Here is a 27,107-nt window from a genome sequence, read left to right as displayed (position 1 = left end):
ACAATAATTTGGGGGCTGTTGGAACTTGGGGTTTTGTTTTGCTTTAAATCCAAATAAATATTTTTGTTTGGGTAGTCTACTTAGTCACCTAGTACTTGGAAGGAAATAGGCCAACACTTCACAGAAAGTCTTAGGACACACCCACCATGAGAAGAGGGCATAATTTGTCCCCTTAAGGATTTTAGTATGTTCTGTAATAGCTAGAGATCGGCTTAAAATCTCAGGTAGGAAGTATATCCCTTCCAATTTTGTTTAATACCTGTTATCTTTGGTTATACAGCACTGCTTATTCTTCTTATTTGTACAAACTTGTAATATATTTTCTTATTCTCGTTAAATATCTGACCTCAACAATTGCCTGATGCATTGAGTTCATAGTCTAATTACACAGTATATTGAAAAAAAATCCCTTTTCAATTTCAAATTTGATGTCTTTCAGCATCTTAAACTGTCTCTTTCTTTGTTCATTATATGACTAGAAGAAAAGAAGCTTCTTAGTGCTTTCTGTATGCCACTTAGTATTTTGCATATATTTGTCATGTTTCCATCTCACTCTTTCCTCTACAAACAGCTTAATTTTTTTCCTTTTCTTTTTCACATTAGAGCTTTTCCAAGACTTTTAATGGTTTCTCAGTGGCCTTCTCAAAACTATCTTTGTTGTGCGGTATATTTTAGTGGGACAGTGACTCGTACAGAAGACAAAGCTGTACCATTTATTTGGTAGAAGATCCTTACACCATTTTCTATATTCTTTATGCAGCATTTTGTTGGATGTTTCTTTTCATTTTTTCCTGTTTTAACCAGAGCTGGATGTTGAGCTGAGGCTTTTATTAAATGCTCTACTTTGATGTCTAAGTTTCTTTCATAAAATGTCATAGTGGGAGGAAAGGAGATCTTCCCGATTGCTTTTGGATTTTATAGGATACTGAACAGAGGGGTGGGTTTCTTATGACCTGTAGACTGACTGAACTGTGCAATGATTGGTATTTAAAAAAAAATAAAAAGTGTGCTTTATGTTACAAAAGTCACTTCAACTGTCAATAGCCATTATAGGAATCTTTTGTAGGAGGGCAAATATCTCTTCCCTTAATTACTGTCTTTCTTAAGGATCAGTAGTATTAGTTTACCATGGAAAGAAATTAATGCTCAGAAAATATATGCGTTGCCGTTTGACTGCTGAAGGAATTTTATTTGTTCATGTTCTGCTTTAAAAAGATAGTGTAAGAAAAATATTTTGCACATTCCTCTTTATATTTGAATTAATAATGAATACTGAATTAAAAATGAACTCTTTTAATTCAATAATAGAATTGTCATGTCAACTTTACACATTCCCTCTTAATATAAAAAGTATAATATGCTTTTTCAGAATGAGAATAACTGTTTATATTCCTGAATGCACTACAGAAAATATTAGCAATGAGTTTTGCTAACACTGCATGCAAACACATTTAATAACAACAACAACAACAAAAGATTTCCTTTTAGATGTTCAGTAACTAGACTGCTCTTTTGAAAGCAATGTGTAAGTGGTCTTAGTGTGGTTTGGAAATGAGAATGTGGAGGAGTGTATTATGTTTATATAAGCTGTTGTAGTCCTTTTGTAACAGAGAAGCGTTACATCAAAATGGAGAGTAGCTTGAGGAATTGTAGGAAGCTCTTCAGTAGCAGAAGGGGAACTGGACGCTGTGATTAATCTGGCCTCTTCCACTCCTACTTTTGTGTTGTTTTTTTTTTTCTAAAGCTACCATACCAGTGTTTGGAGTTTAGTATTTCTTAAATGTCTCATGCTTAAACAGATTTCATATAAAGGCGTGATTGTGCACTCATCATTTGAACTTCAATTTACTTCAACAGAAATTTTTCTTGGATAAGAGTAAAAGTGAATCTGGTATCTCTAGATATGTTATGCTCAGTCTTTATGATTTACTACTGCATTATTCCATGCAATAAATATAAATATTTTCAGTTTTCTTCAAGTTTATGCATTCAAACAAACAAACAAAAAAAAGCTGTTATCTAGGACCTCAGTGTCATTTTATTATTTTGTGTTGTTCTTTCTTGGGTTCTCTTTCACACTTACAAAAAAATACACGTTCATTTCTGTTGTTACACAAAGTGGTACAGAAGTTGTCTTCACTGGAGAAGGTCATGTTGTAGTAGATAAACTCTATTCTTTCCTTCCATTTTCAGAACTTAAGTGGAGAAAATCTGCATTTTTAACGCTTCACTTTTCATATTTCCAAAATTCAATATGATGGTTTAGACAGCTTTCCAGAAGTGTGACCATTGTCCAAGTTCATTTTGTTCAGTCTTTGTCTTCTTCATGGGAATGCTCAAAATGCTATCTTAGCAAGTATTTGGCATAGTAAGACTGTACTAAGGAAAACATATTTAAATGGAAAAATAGTGATTAGAAAAGCTAACCACACCTTGTTTGTTAGTGTGGTCTTATAAATAGCTTTACCACTACAAATTAATTTCAGTGATTGCAGGTTCTTACCTTCATGTTTGTCAGTTTGTCAAGTAGTATACTTTGTGAATAAGCCTGCTTACCATCTGTTGGTACTACCCCATCTTTCTAACTGTGAGAGAATGGTTATTACTGAGAGCAATATCCATGGCTTTCTGCACAGTCATAAGCCCTTTTCTGAAAGCTTTGAACATGTGTTCTTTGATGCAGCCTTGAAATGATAAGTGACTTATAACACTGGGCTGTTCCCAAACTGTCATTTTCACAATTTTTCTTCAAGAAACTGCATCAAGATCAAGCTCTTAAGACAGGGTGTTAACCATATTATTACATCTATAGAGAATTATTATTGTACAATATATCTGCAACTCTGACCTGTTAGATGATGCAGATGAAAGACAACAGTTACAGAAGGTCAGAGGAAAAACACAAGAAACCTGCAGCTGAGCATATCATTTGTTCTCTGTTCCTTCTCCCCAATTTTTATGCCCATTTAGGTAGGCAGAGGAAATTATAAGACAATTTCAGCGATTGTGATGTTTTAGGATCGACACAGCTATGCTTAGAGTTTTAAAGGGGGGATTGCAGATTCATTACAGAGGTACCAGGACATTTATGTGAGGAAGATAATGAAGATAAATGAAACCTTGAAATGAAATCTCATTATTTAATGAGACAAAACTTATCATTTAGAATTTTGTCACACAGTGGCACAGTCTGATCCATCTGTGTAGGAAGCAGCTGTTAGAAAAAAAAAGATAAGTTTTATCATTTAAATGTTTCTCTTGTTTTTTTTTTTTTTTTTCTTATTATTGTTCTCCTGCTGTAAGAAATACTGTTCTGAACCATCTGTGTATATGGGTGTATCAGGGATGCAGAACGAAAATACTGTGTATGTGTTATGAACTCTTGCTGGCAAATGGCTGTGCAGTTCTCTATGTAGAATATTAGTATTTCCATTGTTCATTGAACTAGTTATATAACTGACTTTAATGTTCGGCACTTGAACAATTCCCGTGGCTCTTCAAAGGATTTTGCTAGAAATTAAAATTAAGACAAAAAAAAAAAAAAAAAGAAGGACCCAGTCCTCAGGTGTTTTTATACAACAGACCCAATGAACAGTTTGAAGAAAGCAAAGAGCGCTATCTACTCTTTTGAAGTTTTAAGTAGTACTTACTCATGTGAATACACTTTTGAGGTCAGTGAGTTTATTTGTAAGTAAGTGATATACAGAGGGAAAGAAGGATATAGTCAAGCCCATTACCTGTGTGTTCAAAACTTGAAAAAAAACCCACAGTACTTGGACTTGAAGTGCAATATAATGAGATAATATTCTAATAGCATATACCATTTTGCATTACAGATGTATTCCCTTTGTATTCATAAGATATCTCAAGCAAAACTAATGGTGCCATCACATTAGCATATGAATACGCAGGATATTCTATCTTGCGTTTATTCTGATGTGTTAAATAACAGACTATTTTTTCTGTAGGGCATCTAGATGAGTGTTTTAGTTGAGGAGTGCTTTTTTTTTTTTTAAAGATCTCTTGATCATCTCCACTTGGTATGCTTTGCTTCATGTGACAGAGTGGTCTCAGAGCACAATAACTGGTTCCCTTTGAGATGAATACAATCTAAAAGAAAATAGTCTGGTATTCTAAATTCCCATGTTGCACACTAGGAATTGACACAAAACACTTCAGTGAGTAAATAGGCATTCAGTCCACCCAACCAGCCTAGATCTTGTGCAGAAAAAATATCCCTGAGATATAGGTAATACAGGTACTGTGCCTTCCACTCTAATCATCACACTCTATGAATACAGTTCTGTAAGACCACTCTAATTTCAAAAACAGACATAAGCTGTCTGTGCCTGTTTTTTGTTTGTTTTTCAGGTGCACTGAAAACAATGAATAGATCATGTTTCTCACCCTTCTTTATGACTTCTTAATGTCTGATGACATGAGAGGCACATGAGCTTCTGTAGTCTCACGATCTGAAATCTGGCCTGATTTTTTTTTTAATCCTTTTGTGTGACTGCTTGATACTACCAAAGGTGATGGTGCTCATCATCCCTGAGAATATATCCCCATCAGATTCAGCAGCCTACCTTCAGTATGAATCATCTCACCAGGCTCGTTCAGAAGCGTACAAACCAACCACAAGAAGGGACTTTTGGTGGGATCAGAGCACTGAGTTGACTCCCCATGTAGCCACACATCAGCCAGGTCCTAGAGAAGTGGGGACACAGGAATGTGTTTAAGAGGTGGAATTGCCAGCTCTCCATTTCCATCAGATTAGATAAGTGCTGTAACTGATGCACACCTTTTTGGTCACTGCTGTTAATAAAATAGATACTCCTCAGGCTTACCAGAGGAGTTTATTAGTTCTCACAGCAATACTTTTCCAGCCAAGTGCTCAGATCTTCTGCGACTCTGAGTGTCAATAGTTACTTCTCATCTCAGAAGGACTTTTGCTGCTATCTGTGCTTTGGTATGAATGAGCAAAAATGATAGCATTCAGCAATTGCCTTCTTACTAGAAAGGATTGGATGTTAATCGATGTTGCATGGTCCAGATGTGCATGCTCTGCACCATAAAAGAGAACTTAAATTGCTGTTTTCCTGCAAATAATAGATAAGTTTTGTAATCTTGTCAGATTTCATTTTATCCTCAACACAAGTCAATAAGGCATCTGGTTCTGAAAATGTGTTCTATTTGATCCTTTCTTGTATTTAATGCTATTTGCTGTATATGCATACAATTATTACTCTCATGCAGTTTTTAGAGTTTAATTAAAATAATTAGAAAATACCAGTAGTTTTCATTGTTAGAGGAGAATTCATCTGCTCTTTTCTCATCCATTCTATTTTCTTTGTCAATCATACTTAGTATGAAAGCAGCATCAAAATAACACTGCAGGAGAAGACATACATCAAAATGAGGAAAAAAGTTAAAGGTGAAAACAGTATTTGTATCTGACTTCATTATTTCAGTGCCCTATCAGAGAAAAAGCCTCCTTCCATTTCTCAGCAAAAATAGAGATGTTTTACAGGTATCGTACCACCCATGGCCCTAAGTTCTGTGCAGATGATAACTATAAATTGGAAGGCTGCTGAACATAGACTTGGAAATGCATTAACTTATTTGGATAGGTCTTATTTGATGTGAGCATCAAACAAAGGTGACGTTGCCTGGCCCAGCTGCCATAAATACAAGTTCCAGTTCTGAGAGGTGTTTTTAGTTGCAGGACATAACAGCGCTGTGAATCACGAAGAACAACAAGGGTGTATGTGCCCTGAGATAATAGTGCTGTCAGTAAGGTGGAGACAGAAGTCACTGGAAAAATACTTCCCTTCGTATACTAGACAGTCATTGATGATGTGAGGAAACTGCTTCACACACATATTGCATGCTTTGTGGGGAAGGAGATCGGGTTTTCTTTTACACCTTGGCAGAGGAAGAAAGGAAATTTCTGTAGTGAAAAACAAAATGATGGGTAAGTCGTTAATAGTGCTGTGAATTTGCCACAGATAATACATTCTACATAGATATCATGTATACTTTATGTGTACATATAACAGAATCATAGGTTGGAAGGGACCTCTGGAGATCACCTCTTCAACCCCCCTGCTCATGCAGGGACAACCAGAGTGCTTTGCTTCAGGAGCAGGTTTTTATATCTCCCCAGATCTCTCTCCAGCATGTCCATGTCTTTTTTGTAATGGGGAGCCCAGAACTGGACACAGCACTGCAGGTATGTCTTACCAGTGCAGAGCAGAGGGAAGGATCACCTTCCTTGATCTGCTGACAGCACTCCTCCTAATTCAGCCCAGGCAGCTGCTGGCCTCCTTTGCCATGAAGGTGTGCTGCTGGCATGGTCAGCTTGTGTCCACCAGCACCCCAAAGCCTTTCTTTGCACACACAGCTGCTTTCCAGCTGGTTGGCCCCTGGCACGTAGTGGTGGTGCATGGGACTCTTTGTCTCCAAGGCCCAGACCTGCCGGTTCACTTGTGGAACCTCACAGGATCCCTGGCAGCCCAATTCCCCAGCCTGTCCAGGCCCTCTGCATGGCAGCACACCCGCCGTGTGGAGCAGTCACTGTTCCCCGTTCTCTGTTAGCCACCAATTTGTTGAGGGTGCACTGGGACACAACACCTGGGTCACTAACAAAGGCCTTGAACGGTGTTGGACCCAGTAGTAAGCCCCCAGGTACACCACCAGTGACTTGCCTCCAGGTAGACTTTGTGCCACTGATCACAACCCTCAGGGCCTGGCCATTTAGCTGATTTTCAGTCCACCTCACTGTCCCCTTACCTAAAGTGTACACTGTCAGCTTCTATATGAGGACCTTATGGGACACAGCATTAAAAGCCTTAATAAAGCTGAGGTAAACAACATCTACCTTGTGTCCACCACACCAGTGTCATCATTGTATAAGGCAATACCTGGTTGGTCAAGTATGATTTCCTCCTCATAAATCTATGATGTCTGCATTGCATGGCCTTCTTGTCCTTCATCTACCTGGAAATGCTTTTCAGGATGATTTTTTCAACTAAGTTCCCTCAAGTGGGAAGTTCTGGGACTGAACTGAAGACAGGTTGACTTTCCTGTAGTTGCACAGGTCCTTCCTCTTGCTTTTTCTGCTGTAAGGAAGTTTATAGTCATTATAGGGTTAAAGATTTCCATATAGTTATAATAAACATATTGATATGTTACAGTTGTTAGTGTCCATGGCAATTGGTTAATCCTGTAATAAATCATCCATTCATTTATTAACCTTCCATATAAATGATTTATAAACGTGCTCTTGATCTATTAAGTGTCCATGTATATTAAATGCAATAAAATGTAGTACTCCACAGTCACTAGAGGGGAAAAAAGATTAGAGAACTATGCCAAAAGATCTTTCTCCTATTTATAGCGTTAGATTGTTTCTGTGATTAAATCTAACAATAAGAATAATAACCAGTCAAACATACATACACTTATGAGTAACTGTGAGTATGAATTTGTAAGGTTAATACCTTACAAGTGGATTTAAGGTTAATACCTTATAAAGGGTAGAAATGACCTTTGTGCGGCTCCTTTATGTGCAGTTATGCAACGTAAGTGCACTGATGTCCCACAGACAACTTTTTATGAGTGCAGAAATGAGATGTTTATAGATTGGCCCTACAGCAGTACACTTCACTGCATGTATATCTAATGTAGACATGTGAACAAATATAACCATCTGTTTTAGTTGTTTTCAAACATCCATCATCATATCCTCCAGGACTTGTTAGTCTAATAACATTTTTCAAAACACATGCCATAACTGTGCTCAGGTGAAAAAAGATGTATCCTTACATTCACTCTATTCTGAAATGCATAAACAACTGCATTTTGAAAGAACACATTTGTCTTGGGATATGTGAAGGGAAATATGTTCATTTACTGATCTGGTTTCAAAATTGTTTTGAAAATAATTGGACTTCTTGCCATGAGACCCCCTACACTTATTTGTACAGATAATCCAGTTAGAGGTTACAGTCTAATGCTGGATAATTTTTTACACATGAAGCTGACAATCTGGGAACATTGCTTGTAATAAAGACTGATTCACAACTTGATTCACTTTTCAGTATGATTTTTTTCTTCAACTATAGCTAAAATGGTTTGTCAGATGCTTGTTATAAATAGCCAATTATTTTAATAAGGTTCATTGGAAATGAAAGGAATTGTTGCCTTAAAGACATGCTTCTTCACTGTAAAATTAAATGATAAATTACTTAATGGGATAAAGGTTTCTATGCCAGTATATATTAAAAATAATTAAATATGAAAAATCTTTTTTACTTTATATAAAAAACTTTTAAAGCACCAACTCTTAAAACTAATAGGAAAGGTCCAGGGAATGTCATTCCAAAATTCTATTAAATTTAAATTACCTCAGCTGGAAAACCATTAAGTATGCATTTGAACAGGTAAACAGAAGATCAGGAAGTGCTGGCATAGTCCTGTGGTGGAAGTGTGGCTGCATAGAGAAAATTTTTAATAGCTTTTTAGTAGCTCCAACTGAAAGGTAAAAATTTTGCAAGACAGCAGTAGGAACATATTTGATTCATATTTTGTTGCGTGATCAGAGCAATTGTCAGGTTTTTGGGTTTTTTTGGGGGGGTTGCTTTTGTTGTCGTTTTTGTTTTTGTTTTTAACTTGTTTTATGGGGATTTTAATACAGAAACATGGATAGAGAAGTATCATGGAAATATAAATGAAAATAAATCCACAGATATTGGCAGAAATGCAACAAGATGTACTGTGGCAAAGATTCCTGTAGAGCCCTACCATATATAGGAGCTGATAAAATTGTTTGAAGTCAATAGATACTTTTATACTCACTTTAGAAGCTCCTACTTGACTTTTATGAACTTAATTCTGTGATCTTAGCATCCTTTTACATAGTGTCCAGGGAGTTCTAAGAAAACAAACAAACAAACAAACAAACAAACAAAAAACTTTTGAGTATAAAAATGTTGAAATTAATATTTGCTCTCTTCTTGGAACACCTGTGTGCTTTGTAAAATATACCTAAACACATAAAATATTGTATCTGTTTATATTGGTGTGATGCATAAATGTTGCAGTATTCACAGAGATATCTGATGTATATTCTTATAAGTTGAGTAACGGTATTTTTCTATGCAAAATGCCAAAAATAAGAGTATCCTGCAAAATATTCTGTTGTCTTTTTCTTGATAATCTTCTCCTTCTTCTACAGTTCATCTTTAGCATTATGACAACTGTGGTTATAGTTACTTTTGTATAGAAATTCACTCATAAATGATTTTGAACTTTAAATTGAATTTGGAAAAATTTATTCAGATGAGGGTAACAGAGGGAAAGTACCATTACAAAACATGAAGAAAGCTAGAAAAAGCTATATATATATAAAATATATCTGTCTTAAAGTGTGATTTTACAAATAGATGCTACCACTCATTCACTGATGCTGTAACAGCATTACCATGAACAGGGGTGTAAATAATAGGTAGAATAGGTGCTAGATGAACTACAGGAGAAATAAATTATTCATGGTTAAAAATAGTATTTTCTTAAAAATAAAGTTCTTACATTGCATGCTTTTAAATGTCATAAAAAAATATATATCCTTTCATTTTCACTCTAAAAACTGTGTTTTCCCTACAAATCAAAAAGAAGTCAGAGTTATAGCTAAATATTCCAATTTTCTTGAAACAAGCTGACCTAAAATTGTTTCAGAGACCTCTAATGGGGGAAATAACACTTGATTTTTTCCTAAGTAAGGAAAAGAATCAGTGTTTACAGGTGGCGTAATGTCTTTTTTATCTAAGATAACATGTTATAAAGACACACTGAAAAAAAGTGGAAATTCATCTAAAGCCTAACAGAATGTAAAATTGCTTTGAAAGGAAAGCATGAAAAGCAAGGCCGTTATATTAGGAGAATGCTTAAGAGGCAGTTTCTGACAGAACTGTAGATGTTAGCAACGAAACTCTTCTCAAAATTGTTTTTGTTATATGATTGGACCTTAATATACATTGCTGGTTACAAGTTTATCTCAAAGTTCCTGATATAGTCAATCCAAAAGTTCTGACATATCTAGACTTTATTTTTACTTCTTTGGCCTCCCTATGTGGGGTATCTCCTTTGAGTTCAGAACAAAACTTAGGTAAGTTTCTTACATGGCTTACTCTCTTTAGTAGAAACAAATGATACTATATACTATATATTGTAGTGGATAATTCAGGAAAAATCCTAATTAAGAGATCTGTGATGGATTGTTCTGGAGGACATTTGACATAATATGTCATATCAAATACTTGCAGGAGAAGGAAAACTGTAGAATCATGACAGTAGGGATAACATAATGTTTTGCCTTTAAGGATGGGGAGCAAGAGGCTAGTATTTTTTTGTTCTCGAGCATAATGCTGTTTTCTGCTCTTTTTGAAGATCTGATAATAAGAATATCTGAACAGTGAATCACTTCAGTATGACATTACAGTTGAAGTTTCCTGCAGGTTATTTGGCACAAGGTTTTCAGAGCCTTCTGTGGTCAGGAAACTAGCTTCCAGAAAGCAATCAAACCACTAAATTTTAACAGATGTCTGTTCTGTGATGAATACGGATTGAATACATCTAGTTCAGATTTAATACTGTGTATAAAAATCAGAAATTTCATGGGAAGGTACTCTATTCTTTTGAAATGTGTAACTCGGCCTTGTACCAGTAATTTACTGGTGTTTGGTTTTATATTATTCTCATTAAATCAAGGAATTGTTATAGTTGAAGATATAGTTCATTTTTTGTTTACATTACAGCCAAACACTTCCTCAGAAACAGGTTAGAAACCTTAATGCTACAATTGACAATAAAACTGTTATTGTGGTATTTACTACTTACTCTTCAGTATCTTTTGACCAAAAGTTGGAGGTGATCTATCTGTGCTTCCAAAGTTTTTGGTGATGCTCACTGAATCTTTAAGTACATTTTTTTTGAAGTTTCTAGCTTTATAGAAAAAATTATGTTGTACCTCTACAATTTAAGATTGGTTTAATAAACCACAGGAACATGAGAAAAAACAGTTGACAATTTTGCAGTGTAAATATTTTACCAAAATAATAATAAAAAAAAATAACCAAAAAGATTTTTACCAAAAATAAAATATTTTACTACTTTTAAGCTAGACGTGTTCTTCTGTATGTGAATCGATATAATCTTTCATTTGATATGATTTAACGAAGTACCTCTCTGTTAAGATGGTCATACTAAATTATCTTTTGAATCAGATTCTTTGCCAAATAAAACTGGTAGTATTTCATTCATTTCTATGCAGATTCTCCATGAAATACATCAAAAAAGTTGGCACTTGTAGAAATTGTTACAAATCTGTAATAATAAGAAAGAGTACGTAATATGACTTTCATGGTATTTGTTATGAAAGTAGTAATGAAAAGTCTGAGTGCTTGAATCCTAATGTTTAAACACCAGGCTACTACACAGTTCTGCAAGCAAGATCATCCACTTTTTTTTTGTTGTTTTTTTTTGGTCTTATAGCACTTATGCATGTAATTAAGTCTTTCAGGACCAATATGCAAGAAACAAACCAAAAAATGTATATGGAGAATACTTTTTAAAAATCTGTCAAGAACCATCAAGTAACTGTAAGTAAAGCTAAGACTAAGGTCCAGGTAAAAGATAATTATTCCATACTGTGTTTCTCTACAAGTTTCCAAATGTAAATATATTTACATACACATTTCCAAATGTATTTACATCTGGAAACTTGCAGAGCACAGTGTTATTTAGAAACACACTTTTATTTTGGAAAAGAACTCAACCAGTGAAGTTTGTAATTTTTCTGTTTGTTAATAAAAAAAAAAAAAAGGTTGGTTGGTTGGTTCTTTTAAGCCTCTCATATTGTAGCATGATCTTTATCATTTTATAGTTGTGGTTCTTCATAGAAGCCAGGTTATAACAGAGGTTATACCCAGTTTATCTTCTGTTTTCTATATATTGAATTGACTTCACTATGGAAAAAAAAATATTTGCAGTTTTACTGAGGCACAACTGGGGTATGCCTAATGAATGCCCCCTAACAAGGGCCAAGTTGGCTTCCAGTGTGGAAGCTTGAATCATGACACTGTGGCTAAGATGGGCCATTTTTTTTTATGAAACTAGAAGACTGATTAAAATATGAGTTTGATCCAAGATGAGCTGACAACATGTGATAGGGAAGCCAGAATAAGTATGAAATCAAAGAGTAAAGAAAGAATTTCTGTTGGCAGGAGGGAACTTCAGGAAGTCTGTACTGGAAGAGGTAGTCCTGGATCAAAAATAAGGGCTCAGGTGGCGGGAACTAGGATTTTGGGCTACGCAAAGAACAAGCAAGCAGGAGACGGGAACAAGGCACTAGTGTGCATTTACAGCCAAGAAGCAAGCTGCGCTGGCAAAAACAGCTGATCAAGCTTATTGGTCCCTTTGCCACAAAAAGTCAGGTTGATTTCACGTAACTTGCCAAATAACTCAAATTACTAGAAGTAATAGCTAAACATTTGATTATGACAGTTACATGACTAAAATGCATATTTTCTTTGACATTTTTTTAGGAAAGGACATGTGGTTGTATTTAGCAGTTAAAGTCCAAAATTAGGAATATGTATTTTTAGTTATGTTGGCTAGTACAATATCTGGTTTTACTCATGTTTTATTAAATAGAGTTTGTTTTGTTTTGTTTAAAAAAAAAAGAAAAGATATAATCCAGAAAGCAAAGACTAAAAACCAAAACTCTGCTGCATAGTGATTCTCCAAATTAGTATGTAATAGAGTCAACCAGTCTCCTACTTGCCCTGTTTCTGACCACATAATTCAGTCCAGGTTGGATGGTGACTGTGCCTCAAATAGAAGCATGCATGCTAGCTTTGTAGTTGTGGTTTGACTGTAGGAAATGTAAGGTAGGAAATGTAAATTTAATCATCTGCAGGATATAGAGAAACCTGAACGTAGCCTTTACTTCCTAGTCAACTGTCTTCAAGCTATAATTGAAGCAACAATCTGTTTTCAAAACATGGTCAGTGTTTCTTTGTTCCTGTATCACAGTCAATTTCAAAGTCTGTCTTCAGAAGAGAAATCTTGGGGAAGGGCTTTTTTTTGTTTGTTTTGGTATGATTTAGTTTTTGTTTGTTTGCTTTGCTTTTTAAGCTAACCTGGACACAGTTTAGAAATACTGACTTTTCCCATGCTGGTGTTTAAGCTCTCCAGGAGCCCATTTCACTCAGCACTTAACAGACTTCCTAGGTTCCTCCCCAAGGAAGTGAATTCTGTGGTAGCAGCCAGGTATCTGTGTTTTAGTTACTACAATGCATAAGTATGAACTAAACTTTAAAGTATGGCCTGACTTTAAACCTAAGCTTACCTGAAAACTCATGAGTAACTACAGTGATTTCACTTTGTGTGTGCTTAACTTGCACATAAAGCACACCCTATTAGTGGAGGTAAATCAATTGCATTGTCAGTGAAGAATTCATATCTGACAACATAAAGATAGATTTTCTGTAAAAGTCTTTAGGAGGAACTACTCCAGAAACTCTGGCCTTTAAAATTTCTATTTCAATTTCCTTAGGAAAATACGTCAAAGTTTAAAAGGAAATATTTGTATTTCAGAAAAAAAAAAAAAAAAAAAAAAAAGAAACACTTAAGCCAGTGTAAAGTTTAGTATCATAATTGGCACATCTAGAAATTTGAACGAAATCCGACCGCAGTTCTCAGAAACCATTTTTAATTAAGTATGCTACATCTGCACATTCAATCAAATGAAATAATGAATAGTAAATTTAATAATTCTGTAGAACTTAAGCTCATTTCTTTAACATGGTTCAGTTTACTATCTTTCCAGCTAAAGGTCTGTTCTTTTATCAAACACGATGGAAGAATGAGCTTGTCTTTCCTCATTTGTCAAATATGACATATTTGTTTGAACTGATGGGACTGAAGGTTCTCAAATTACTGAAATAAAATCACTGTAGGATCCAAGTAACAAATATAATAATAGAAGACTTCATCTTTCCACACTGATCATAGCTAACTGCTCCATAGGGATAGAATACGAAGATTGCTTTAAAAATATCTGATATGTAAGGTTCAATCTTTTTTCTACAGGCAATATGAAATATGCTAGAAAGTTGTGCATTTTTCTGTACATATTGCAATATGAATGACAAACTAGAAAGAAAATAAATATCTCGAGAAGATATTATCTTTACATAGAAAAGCTTTTAGAGGATAAATTACTACCTTTATTTCACCAAGTAGAAGATAGTTCATATGTTCACTTAATGTTTTTCAGTTCACAGTGACCTTGGTATTTTTCTTCCATGAATGTGTTAGCCTGTATTAAAATGATGAATAACCTGCTGAAAATGGAAGGTTAATGGGCTTTGCTTAAAAAGGCAAATAGGGAGCTGAAGTATCTTGTTAAATTTTATAAATACATATAAAGAATTTAATTTAGAACTGAGCAGGTCTGTTCTTTGGTCATTTCCCTTGGCAGGTTTTATTTCTAGCACACTGCTCTGTTCCTTCTCTACTTCCTCTTTAATAGACAGAAATTCAGCTAAGGACCCCATGAATTTTTATTAGTGCAGTATGCGATATTTTTATAGGCAACAACTAGTAAGACACAGGTGATTAAAAAGAAGCTCAGAGATCAGTAACCATCATTAATTTTAGTATAAAACTCTGAAATTTTGCTAGTTCAAAGAAATGAAACTAGCCTTCATGCTTAGCTGAAGGTCTGCCCCTGCGTTTCTGATCATAGCAACATGAAGGTTACCACAGAATCACCGAATGGCCGAGGTGGGAAGGGCCCTCAGGAGCTCATCTCGTCCCACCCATTCTCCAGCAGGGCTACCCAGAGCAGGGTGCCCAGGCCCATGTTCAGGTGGTTTTTGGAGATCCCCAAGGAGGAGACCCCACAGAGTCTCTGGGCAGCCTGTGCCAGTGCTCAGCCACCCGCACAGCACAGAAGCGCTGCCTGGTGCTCAGGGGAACCTCCTGTGCTCCAGTTTGTGCCCACTGTCTCTGGTCCTGGTACTGGTCACCACTGACAAGAGCCTGGCTCCATTTTTGCACCCTCTCTTCAAGTACATTGATGAATTCCATTCCCTTTCACCCTCCCCAATCCCGTAAGCTTCTCTAGGCTAAATAGTCCCAGCTCTTTCAGCCTTTCCACACAGGAGACAGTTCCAGTCCCTTCATCACCTTCATGGCTCTTCAATGGACTTTCTCCAGTATGTCAGTGGACTGCCTCCAAAATGTCTATGTCCCTCTTGTACTGCGGGGACCAACGTTGGACATAGTACTCCAGGTGCCACTATGTGGCAGCTAAGTGCCACGCAGCTCTTGCTCACTCTCCCCAGGTGCGATGGGGGAGGAAATCGGAAAGGTAAAAGTGTGAGAACTCATAGGCTGAGATGAAGACATTTTACTGGGTAAATCAAAAGCTGCACATGCAAGCAAAGCAAAACAAGGAATTCATTCACTGCTTTCCATCAGCAGGCAGGTGTTCAGCTACTTCCAGGAAAGCAGGCCTCATCACGCCTAAGAGTTTGTTGGGAAGACAAACGCCATCACTCTGAATGTACACACACACCCCTCCTTCTTTTCCACTGCTTTTACTGAGCATGATGCCACATGGTAAGGGACATCCCTTTGGCCAGTCGGGGTCAGCTGTCCTGGCTGTGTCCCCTCCCAGCTCCTTGTGCACCCCCAGACTCCTCGCTGGTGGGGCAGCACGAGCAGCTGTGGAAAGGCCTCTGCTCTGCGTGGGCACTGCTGTGCGACAACTAAAAACATCGGTGTGTTATCAGCATTGTTTTCGTCAAAAGTACAAATTACATCTTCATACAAGCCTCTACAAAGAAAATTAATGCTATCCCAGCTGAAAACCATGACATCCTTCTAACCCTGTATCGTCTCTGAGAGCAAGGGCAGAAGAGGCAACAGCAAGAGCACATGAATTTGATGAGTTTCTGTGATATTTCCTCCTCATACACACTCAGCATTCATAGGTCAATCGATCAGATGAGTCGAAAGGTACATCCCTGTTTTTTTAACATTTACAGACTACTTTCTATGGCTGCTAGAACATGACTGAGCTAGATTTTTTTGTAGTTTGTCTGATCAGTGGGTGGTATTTGCTGGTTGTCATGTGCTTTAGATGATTGAATGGGAGACAGCCAAGTCTTCTCTGAATATTGCCATTATGTTGTGCCGGGTAAGAAAAAAAGAATGTGAACTGTTTTCACAGGACAGCATGATACAGATGAAATGAGCTATTCTGCTGTAGTAATGGGGTGAACGAATGCAGAGAAGGGGATATGGATGACGAATGGCAGGAAACAGTGGTAGCTAAGATGGGGGCCTGCTACGAGCTGAACACTTTGCATTACTGCACTTTAAAAGTGTTCCATTATTATCTCCTGACTAAAAACTTAGACAAACAGCTTTTATTTAAAACTCTTTCATTAGAGTTGCTTTCAGTTTGAGGTGGAATCTGGAAGTTAATGTTAAACCTCAGATTTAACACTTCCATGAAACTCCATATAAGAACTAGGACACCTCCCTGCTGGAAAGTTTCCAAGAAGATATGACTGTCTCTCATATATGAGAAATTGGTGAGGAATAACCATTTACATCAATACTTTGGATCTGTCTTTGATTTTTTCTTCATATCCTAAAATCATGCTTCCTCATCAGAAGTATGGCAAAGATTTGCTTGGGCAATTTGCATTATACATATATATGTGTGTGTGTGTTTGTATGTGTGTTAAAAATATAAGAAAAATGTTCATCTTGCATACCTTCTCAGCGAAATATGAATAGACCTTCACTTCATGAAAAGAAATAGCTCACAAAATGTTTTAAATATGTTGCTTGAAAAAGGTGTCTTCTCACCATAGTTTGGGCAGTCACATATATCTAATGCATCATTATTCAAATAATGGTTTTGTGTAAAATAAGCAAGTAGTTGTAAGGCAACTGTATCAATTATTTGTTTAAAATGCATTGTTCCTGTGTTCAGATACCTGTACTGTTCTTGTGCTTTGGGTCATATGTAATCTACTTCATTTCTTGGTAGAGTAATGTACATTAAGGAAATCACTAGAATTTGTGCAAATTTGCGTATGTGCAGAACATAAATTAATTATACTGCTGTACATAATAAATGCTATAATCTTTTAAAATCTTACAGTGTGTCTTTATCTGCTTGCAGATAAAGAAATGCTTGCAGATCTGTTTGCAGTAGCTTTTCTTCTCGAACTTCTTATGTCTGGAACCACAAAGGCAGAAAGTTTAATTCTGCCATAAAATCACCCTTAAAAAAAAGGACATGTCTTTGGAGCATTCTAGTAAAAACAGATTTTGATTTTACCAACTTGCATCTCACTAAAATAGCACATATACCACTCTGGGTATGTGGAACAAATACTCAAAGAGTGCAAATGTTGGGAGGGGGCAGGAGGAAGGGGACAGAACGACTAAGTGAAGAAGCTCAAAAGCTTATACATTTCTATCTTGGTGTATTGTGCACTAAAAAATTAATATTGGTACATACAGTAGCCCAGCTTAATTCATTCTACAAGAGTACTTGCAAGAGTCACTTGTTTCATTTGTAGCAAATCTTCCAACCTGACAGATACTCAGCTTTTAAATTTGCAGAAAAGCTGGAGATACAGACTTCCCCATAGGCATCACAAAATTCATATCTGTGGAAGACTTGTGTATTAAAACACTGGTTTGTTTTTTTTGTACTTAGAATTCTAGTAAACATAAGATGTAAAATGAAACCACAAAAGCTACGTATTCAACTACCAGAAATCAAGCAACTTTTTGACAAAGCTGAATTCTGCCTCCTCTGCATAAGTCTTATCACATTGGACTTAGGAAGTGGCATAGGATCCTCTTTAGTTTGTATATGCCAGTCCAAACCAATTTTGCATTTTGGAGACAGAAACAGATTCAATAGGACAGCATTAGTTCAATTCATAGGCCATTTGGCCCATCAGCTAGTGCATGTAATTTATCTCTGTTAAGTATCTTCTTATTTTAATATATTTCTGTGCTATACACCTGTGCACTTTATCATCAGCTGCATCCAAAATGAACATGTACTTAAGCAAAAGTGAAGTGGAATTACATCACAAGCTAAAGATTGCTTTCTTGTTTGCATTGTCTAATTAATTATATATATATAAATTATAATTAATTATGTCCAATTAATTGTATGCACTGATACAGTTCTTTGAGACAATACTGTATAAAATCCACACATTTTCAGTCTATATAGATTAAAGATAAACATACAGATAATTCTACGAGATATCATTATCTTTCGTGTGTCTATTTGTGATGACTGAAAAATAATATTGCACTTTAGAAAAAGAACCTGATGTTATATTTGAAGCTCACCGCGCTGAAAAACACGGAGGACTATTCTTGCAGTATTTGATAAGAAGTACTGAGAAAAGGAAATTCAAATGAAATTAATCACTTTTCTATCTTGAATTTCATAAAATTTTCAAGCTTCTAGATCAAGCCATTAGTTTCAATTTGCTCACTAAGGCATGCACAGAAGGGAAATTTTTTAGACAGTTAAACAACCTTGTCAATTAGATGTTTAATGAATTAAGATGAACTGAGAGACATTCTCAAATGGCATCTGTTGATAAAGAAGTAGCTGCATTTCTTGAAGTTGCAAGTGTCACTAATGAGTACTCTGTTAGGACTAATTGAATTTGTGTATTTAAGGCCAAGCTGTGACTTGTAGCTCTGATGTCCTCTAGAAGCTACAATGCAAATCCCTGACCAAAAAATTCAATTCTGCTGTGTGATGGGACACAGTAAAACTTCTATAGGTATATGAAACTAGCTAAATTTGTGAGAGACTGCTTTGATTTTTTTCCTAAAACTTGCCCTGTTTAATCATGTACTTTTCTGAGCATGTTTTCTGGGCAAAAGAATGAATGTATGTCTTACAATGTTGGTGTATAAATAGTTTGTGATTTAGTGCTTTAAAATATGTGCTTATTGCTTTTAAATTTTTTCTTTGCTAATCCTGACGTTATCTTGTGTGCTTCCTGCAGATGTAAATGAATGTGAAGCTGAACCCTGCAAGAATGGTGGAATCTGTACAGATCTTGTTGCCAACTATTCCTGTGAATGTCCAGGTGAATTTATGGGGAGAAACTGCCAACAGAGTAAGTATTGCCATGTGTTTACATCTCTTTTTTAAAAAAATGTTACCATTTTCTTTGACAGAAGCAACTACAGAATACTTTAGAAATATTTAACTAGTCTACAAATACATAGTGCTTAAAATAATCATGTTATTCTTTTCTGAATGGGGGGAATTTAAAAGATCAAATCAGCCGGGCATTCTAGTAAAGCATCAGATATAATGGAAACATTTGCATGGTAAAATTATTATGTAAGAGTCAAATGGAAAGCTGTCTGTAGTGTAAAGAAGAAAAATATAAAAACTGATTTGCACTAAGGGTTCAATCTATCCAAGTATTATGTCTTCAACAGTAGTTATTAGCAAATACCAACAACTGTAAGAGCAGAGCATGGAAATACAATACTTCCTCTGATGTGTCTGCATCATCTGACTGTTTTCAGCTCAGGGGAATTCCTGAGCCTAAGCCTGGGCGTGCTCAATTGATTTGGTACCTGGAAGAATGGCTCTCAGAGGCTTGTTCTCCAAGATTTGTTTAACCTCTTTTGAATTCACCTAAAAACCCATAATACCCTCTGGCAAGGTGTACCACAGATTGTCTACCCATTCTGTGAAAGGAAAACAACTGCTTTTGTTGTTGTTTTTTGACTCTGGCTCTGGTTTTAATTGAATATCATGCATAAAACAGGTGTCAGGCAAGTAAGGTACAGACCTGAAAGGAAGACAAAAGCAGCCAGGTGGGAGATGGACCACTGGTTTACAGAGAATTCACTAGTGGAGTTAATCCAGGAGCTGTCCTGGGAAGAGCTGTCTGTGCTTTTTTGAATAACATTGATTATGAGTTCACTATAAAGATCCGATTCTGAAAGTCTGGGTAATCCTGAAAACCAAAATAAGATCAGACAGATTTTATAAAGATTATAAAGAGTTAAGGTAAAAGTAATATCTTACTTAAGTCAGTATTTATAAAATACTTTAAAATATAGATATTCAAATACTTCAGTTATACCACTTTTTATTCATCTATATTCATATATATTCAGTATATTCATATGTACGTTATTCAGCTCAGTGTATGAAGAGTTATAAATAAATAACAAACGATTAACAATGGGAATAATGTTTGTATTGACTGGAGATCTCTGAACTACCCTTGTTGAGGAAACTAACCATATCCTTCTCCTTTGGCACAGTTCACAAACTTTTAACACTCATCTGCTTTTGAGCTAGCTTCAGCACAGGTAGCATTAAAATGGTAACTCTCCTTTTTTATGCCAGCAATATTATTCTGCAGTATACCAGTTCCTATAGCTGGTGTTGTAAATATCCACTTTTTTCATGAGAAGTTTAGTTATGCCATTACACCTAATTATGTAATTACAGGTAGTAATTACACATTCTAATTACACCATTAGAGTATTACACATATTTACAGTAATCATACAATTAAATACTGTTACACTAATTATGTAAATGACTGATTGCTGTCTCAGAATTACCTCACAAAGCTCAAGAATTGCTAATCCACATCACAAAATATGTAAAGTATCCTAGACAGAGAAGAAGAAAGACAAAAACATACCATGCAGTCAGCTTTCTTGTCATTGCAAGCCTATTCTCTAGGATGCATTTTAAATGATACATCTAGATTGTATATCCTAAATACGAATGCTTTGTAATACTGACCTGTTATGTTACTTATCAGCTTGCAGTAGTTTGATGTTATTCCTAGTGCTTCAGCTAAATTTTCTGTTTTTTTATTTTTCTTTTAAATCCACCACATTTCTCTTAGGTAGTCTCTTAAATAATTCCCTTCCATTTTGGATCATGTGTAGCACTCTTAAGATGTGAGACAATGGTTACATTACACCCAGATTCCGTGAGCGCTGTGGTACACTCACCCCAAATCCTTCTGACTAATCCCAAAAGCCTCCCCTAGCAGCTAGTGCAGCTAGAGCTTGGAAGCATGAACTATATTTGGACCACCATGACCACCCCCTGTGTCTCCCTCTGCAGAGGATTTGGTATGGAGTTGCTTTCTAGGTGCTTAGCCATGGAGTAAAGTTCTCAGAAGACAAGAAGATATCACCTGGCAAGCTGATGTGCTTCACAGTCCAACAGTGCTTCTGCTTCTGTGGGGCCTTTTTAGCTTTTATTTACCTGTTCTTCTGACTATGAAGTGCTGACCTGACCTCTCAGGTTGTTTTTTGTTGTTGTTGGTGGTGGTGGTTTTTTTTGTTTTCGATTTTTGTTTTGTTTCTGGAGAGGTTTAAATTCAATTTTCATTCTTCTCTATTAGCTATTGCTGTCTTTAGCCATTCAGGCATAAGTGATGTTAAAACCAGCTTTTTCTCATTGCTGCAAAGCACAGGAGGAGGCACAATCAAAGTGATGTGGAATACAAGAGCACCTATTGCTTCAAAAATATTCAATTGTTCTGGAATGAGCTTATCAGCCTGTTAGAGAACCTTTACTGAGCATCTGGTATTTACAAAATTTGCCTGCAGATGTCTAGTAACCATAGAATAGAAAGATAGAACCTTTCTGCAGCCTCTGGAGGTAAAAGCTAAACAATATTAATTGCACATTACTTTCCAGATTTCTTAAGGCCTCAGCATGTTCATTGTTACAGCTGCATCTCCTTCTGTTCTTGTACTCTCTGAACCTATTTCTTGTTTCTGTGCTGAATGCAGGCTATCAATGATGATTACCTCCTTTACAGCTTTCCTTAGTCTTGTGCCTCTATAAATAAGTACTAGTTCCAAGACAGATTATCCTGGGCCTGAATATTTTACTTTCTGGATCACAAAATTCTCTTGCAGGCAACAGGGAGCCACTTTCATTGATGTCAGGCTGTTTGCATTATTTAATATGCCTCTGTACTGTTAAAATCTCCCATGAGCAACATGGATTGTGAACTGCAGTAATTTGTGAGTAGTTCCACAGGTAATTTTGTGTTCAGTTTTTATCTAGGAGATGATACTCTACGGTGGACACATCACAATTTCACCATTGTGCTTTTGGAGATATATTTTCCTGATTGCCAAGCATTGCTGCCATTAAAACATATGGCAAATTTTCTCATGCTTTTTCTTTAAAGATATAGATTAAATTAGTCACTATAAATATTTGTGACTTATACTATAGATCCTTCACCTCCTTTTCTGTGTATTCAATGTGCCCATGTGTAGGAAGACTAAATTCAAACGAAGTGCTCCAATTTAATTTGTATAACATGTCACAAAACCTGCTCAGCAGTGTACCTTCACAATATTTTCCCGTGTTTTATGTTTTAGTACACTGATGTTAATATTACACTTGATCATCTTCTGCATTCCTCTCCATGGAAATAAAAGCTACAATTTTTTATTTAAATGAAAATGTACCTTCTTTCAGTGTCTTCCATACTGAAAAGTTACCTAAAGATCTGGCAAATCTAGACAGAAAGAAGCTTTCAAGACTTCTGCTTGCGTGCAGCCCTATACTCCCAGGCTAGATTACCTGGGATGATTTCTAGATGACCTATACATTATGACTTTAAACTGAATCAAGATTTCCTGTTGCTCTCTTATCCAATTCATTAAATAGGTAAGCTCTTGTAATTACTTTTTAATTCCAGAAATTTCTAAGCAGATTTTCAATACTTAGTAGGAAATGGAACAAAAATATCCTACCCTGTTCTGCTGCCTAAAGCAGCCTTGCTTCACTGCTACTTTGCCTGTCTTGCTGCTTTCATGGCTGCTTTTTCTGAGCTGCCATGTTATCTGTTTGCATTGTTGTCCCAGCAAAAACCGACCCAGGAAATTTTAAAAAGTAATTAATAAGATCAGTTCCTTAATCAGGTGAACTGTATGGCCCCACAAGCACTAAACCGGTACAAAGGAATGTCATGGGTCAGAGCCTGGGCATAAAAGCAAGACTTAACACCAGCTGAAAATGTTCATCAGCCTAATCAAGAGTAGATTTTTTAGTTCATGTTTAAGGCAAAGACAAAAATTCATTGTAGCTTTTGTATTTCTCTTATTTCTCTTCAAAGTTCATATTTGTAGGCTAGAATTTTCAGCTCGTTTGCCAAGGATACTACAAACAAAAATTTGGTAAATATATACATTCCTGTTTGTCATTATTTGGATAAGTTCAGGACTTGGTGCATGGAAAAATTAAGGAGATTATATGTGTTTGTGTACGTATACGTATGGACATGCGTTACCCTTAGAAAACAATTTACTTATTTAAATGTGTGCAAGGTGGATAATTTATCATTCATACAATGTCCTTGCTAGTTTAGGGAATAATGTGTGGTTAGTCTTACAAAAATGTAAGAATGGAAGAATTTCTGTGCCTAAAAGAACTGTATCAATTTAATATAAAATTAATGCTAATACTTGATTTATGTTCTCCCAGGATTACAATAAAGATCTTTTAAAAGAAACATATTAGAAATACATTTTGAAGCTGCAAGAGGGAAAACTTTCACATGTTAAATGTGATTTTAGCCCATGTAATTCAACTCAGTCTAGGTATTTTTTCATGTCCTATTTTGAACTTTTTATATGAACAATAACAGGAATTATTTAAGAGGTTAAATACATGCTGAAAGACAGGCTAAATGCATCAGAAGTAAGGGTGATGCTTTTTATTCTTAACTATGTCGGCTTATCATGGATGGAACGCAATTTCTGTATTTACGTTGGACAAAAACCCTCTTGAATCTCTGGCTGAAACTAATGAGGTTTGCTGAGGCTGGGAATATGGTCTGGCTGGCGTTTCTGTGGGGTATATTGGTATGAAAGTGCAGAGAGGCAGAAGAAGTTATAGAAATGACAGAAAGCATTGTTGAAAATGAAATGTTCTCCCAGGCATTTCAATGACCTAGTGAGAAATATTAATCAATCCTTTAACACGTCTAATATTGAGTCTTCAAACAACAAAGCAAGGGCTGGCCCTTCTGCTGCTCTTTGTGCAGACATCTCTTATAAGATGCAGAGGTGTGCAAAATTAGGCTCAGCAGATCAGAATGGTAGTTCTTCCTTTCAGCACAATGGGAAAATGAGACTGAACTCGCAGTATTTGATATTGAAATAAAATACTCAGCCCTATGCCTCTGGGTGCATTTTCATCTTGCTGCCATTGTATTACACAGCAATGTCCCACTTTGAAAATTCATTTCTTAATATCTAATTTTGATTAGGCAGTAGTGGACACAATCTTTTCTCAGACACCTGACAGAAATTCATTGTAAGATATTCAGAAAAGCCCTTAGGACCCAACACGTGTATTTTACCCATTTAATCATCTTCTTGCTACGTGAGTCACATAGTGCCGTACGAGCTTTTGGGCTGTGTCAATAAGTCGTCAACCCCATTTTCAGGCAGCTGCAGCTTGACTTTGTGACATCTCATTTTAGCTTGAACCAACTTGTTGTGGAGACTTTCTTGCCACATTTCCTTACTTAAATCTGCTGATCTGCTTTGCTCAGGCATTGTGTTATTTCTTGACTCCTGGTGACCCCCAGTTACCCTCTGTAAAGAGGTAGGAAGGTTGCTCTGGGGTTCCTTCTCCTACCTGTCTTCCACCTATCTGCTTCTACAGCCTAAGGGGGAGATACTACCCACCCTTTTATTTAATGTTCTGTATTACTGACATTCACAAAAAGTAGGGAAGAAAAATACTTACAAAAATATCCTCAGTTCTTGTGTAGGAGAAACTTTTATGTGCATTTTTATGTGTGCCAAAGTCTATGCCAATGTGTATTTCAGCATTTCTAAGCCTGAAAAGAAAAATTGCAACATAACATTATTTTCAAAGTAGCCTTTATAGGCTACTTAAGTCCCTGGTCTGGTCAATAATGTACATTCTTCTTTTACCCAAGTGAAATAATTTGCAGGTATGGAATTGGTACACTAAAAGGAAATAAAAGCCAGAAGAAGCAAATTATTATGACCAAAAAAAAATTCCTTAAATGCGTATAAAAACACCTTCATTAACAGCACCAATGATTATAAATATATGGAAAGAACAATTCACAGCTGCAGTAGGCTCAACAAAGTTCCCAACAGCCACATCACAGGACCATTTTAGCTATTTCAGGTACAAGCCCAGTAGGAAAAAATACCTTATTTCAAGGCTTATTATTTATAATGCATAAGTGATTTATTCCAAAATAGATTAATCATGGAGGGTGGCTTGAGATCTGAGTCAGACTGGTATGGTATGTTGCTCCCCCTGGATGGACACAGAAATGAGCAATGAGTGTAAATCATTTTTAGGGCCACGCAAACCCTCATAATGAAACTGCTTTGAGGTTTACAGTGGTTAATGTATGGGACACAAGTTTGGATACAAGTGAGTATCATATAGACTTTGCAAAAGTTGGAGGTTTGGAAGTAGTTTCATGTTTTGGAGATTCATTTGGACTTCGAATTTCAACCAAGCTGTGAAAGATGAAAATCCGCATTAACCGAAGAGAAAACAGAACAAAACATGGTTACATGAGCCCTAAATGAAATAAAATCTCCAGGCTCAGCACAGCTCCCTCCTGCAGTTTTCAGAAGGAGAAGGAAATGTAATATGCTCAGTGATCAACTTCCCACTGAGGCAAGATTCACAGCTCCTGCTGCTTTGGACAGACGGAGAGTCCAGCAAAGCTCCTGTTCCAGGCACTGGTGCAGTGATGTGTAAGATATGTGGGAGGGGAATGAGCGATGCTAGTAGGTTACATCTATTTTCGTCCCTGGCTACCACCATGCTCATTCCATTAGATGATCCAAGGGCTTACAAGAAAAGAAATTCGTCTTCATCAGAAGCGTCTCATCGTTAGTTGTGTTAAAAGGAAAACCTGTGTGTAGTCCATCACAACTTGGTGTGGGTTCAGCAGGGGAACAGCGGTCAATCACTGCCTGTCAGAAGAGAGGCAAACGTCTTGCATCCGTGGCTGCAGACCACCCCATGAGCAGTGGCCTTCAGCCTGAGAGCTGCCCCAGGTGGGTGCACCCCTGCATCTTGGAGGATCAGCCACCACAGCATTACTTACTGCTGTCACGGGAATGAAAAAAAAAATTTGCAGCAACACAACCCTGAGAGAGAAAGGCTTGGTGTCTTTCTGTCCTGCTGCACGTTAATTGAGGCTCAGAAGGGTGCAAGTGAGTTTCAGAATCAAAGTGGAATTAAAGATTTTGAAATTCACAAGTAGCATACAGGATTATTTCTTTGCTGAGAAAAGCTGATGGAATTAATTTTAGTTCAAACACTTTTCCTGTGTATCAATGATTGTTTTCTAGTATTAATGCTAAATGTAATTTAGCTGGCTTTTGGTTTGGTGTAGTTACTTAGAAAATTTGTTTACAGACAAGAAATGATGTGAAACTTTTGCAGATGGACAGATTAATATCCATTAGTAATCCAGCAAAATCTGTTTGATAGAGCTTCTCCACAAGTACGATTTTCCTTTGTTGGCAAGTCTGTGCAGTTGATGGCAATGCTGCATGCCTTCAAAGAAGATCAGCTTCAGTGTATGTAGTCTGTAATACTTATATTGTAATATTTGTAATCTATTGCTGTTCTGATAATATCTATTCCAGTCTGTGCACCTGTTACTAAAACCTAATTTTATAATTCCTCTGTTCCTATTTTTATTCAATCCATTTTAACCCATCCATGTTTTGAAATATAGGCATAGCAAAAAATTAACCATGTTGTAATTCATTATATCCAAGCTGGAGAAAAGCACGTATTGATGGGAAAAATATCTTTCTCTCTGGATAGCAGTAAAATTACATACAGGAGATTACTTAAAAATTTTATTGTGATTGCTGAAATCTCTTCCTCTTCTACATTCCTCTTTCCCGCCCCAGTCCTTCCAGTCTATGAATATAAA

At 36.3% G+C, this 27,107-nt stretch overlaps 1 protein-coding gene across 7 annotated transcripts in view; it reads left to right on the top strand.

The window, feature by feature from the left end:
* EDIL3 (EGF like repeats and discoidin domains 3) overlaps nucleotides 1-27,107 on the top strand; it is a 270,263-nt gene that overhangs the window by 149,289 nt on the left and 93,867 nt on the right. For all 7 annotated transcript variants that reach the window (XM_080573947.1, XM_080573946.1, XM_080573949.1 and 4 more), the window contains one exon: nucleotides 19,140-19,253. In XM_080573947.1, the coding sequence (XP_080430073.1) occupies nucleotides 19,140-19,253 (114 nt within the window). The remainder of the gene's footprint in view (nucleotides 1-19,139; nucleotides 19,254-27,107) is intronic.

Source organism: Anser brachyrhynchus, assembly GCF_964034855.1.
Source record: "Anser brachyrhynchus genome assembly, chromosome: Z".
NCBI lineage: Eukaryota > Metazoa > Chordata > Aves > Anseriformes > Anatidae > Anser > Anser brachyrhynchus.
The sequence above is the reverse complement of the archived record's forward strand: the minus strand, read 5'-3'. Positions and strand labels throughout refer to the sequence as shown.